The sequence below is a fragment of the Buceros rhinoceros genome, unplaced genomic scaffold, assembly GCF_000710305.1.
Source record: "Buceros rhinoceros silvestris isolate BGI_N320 unplaced genomic scaffold, ASM71030v1 scaffold8329, whole genome shotgun sequence".
Classification (NCBI taxonomy): Eukaryota; Metazoa; Chordata; class Aves; order Bucerotiformes; family Bucerotidae; genus Buceros; species Buceros rhinoceros.
Window position 1 is genome coordinate 13,495 of NW_010433201.1, and position 320 is coordinate 13,814.

General features: G+C 64.7%; 1 protein-coding gene across 1 annotated transcript in view; it reads left to right on the forward strand.

The window, feature by feature from the left end:
- The window catches only part of LOC104500392 (SWI/SNF-related matrix-associated actin-dependent regulator of chromatin subfamily D member 2-like), an 8,728-nt gene that overhangs the window by 7,456 nt on the left and 952 nt on the right, over positions 1-320 (forward strand). Inside the window, exons 10-11 of the mRNA XM_010144029.1 lie at positions 1-38; positions 253-318. The exon at positions 1-38 is cut by the window's left edge and continues 1 nt beyond it. Of these exons, the coding sequence (XP_010142331.1) occupies positions 1-38; positions 253-318 (104 nt within the window). The remainder of the gene's footprint in view (positions 39-252; positions 319-320) is intronic.

A 320-nucleotide genomic window follows, 5' to 3' on the forward strand; every position in this document is an offset into this window, starting at 1 on the left:
CGGCACCCAGATCCCATCATCATCACCCACACCATCAGGTAGGGGCAGGGGGTCCCTGGGCAGCACTCCCGGGGCTGGAGGGGCATGGTCCCCCCCTCGGTGGGGGGGGGAGGGCAGTTCCTGCAGGGGCCTGAAGCAGAGAGAACGCAAAACACTTGGGAGGGGAAGAATTGGCCAAACAAGTCTGGGGGCTGCTTGGGGGAATCCATCCAGCCCCGCAGCACCCCCAGCAACCACCCCGTGTCCTCCCAGCGTGGACCCCAACGACCAGAAGAAGACAGCCTGCTACGACATTGACGTGGAGGTGGACGATCCCCTCA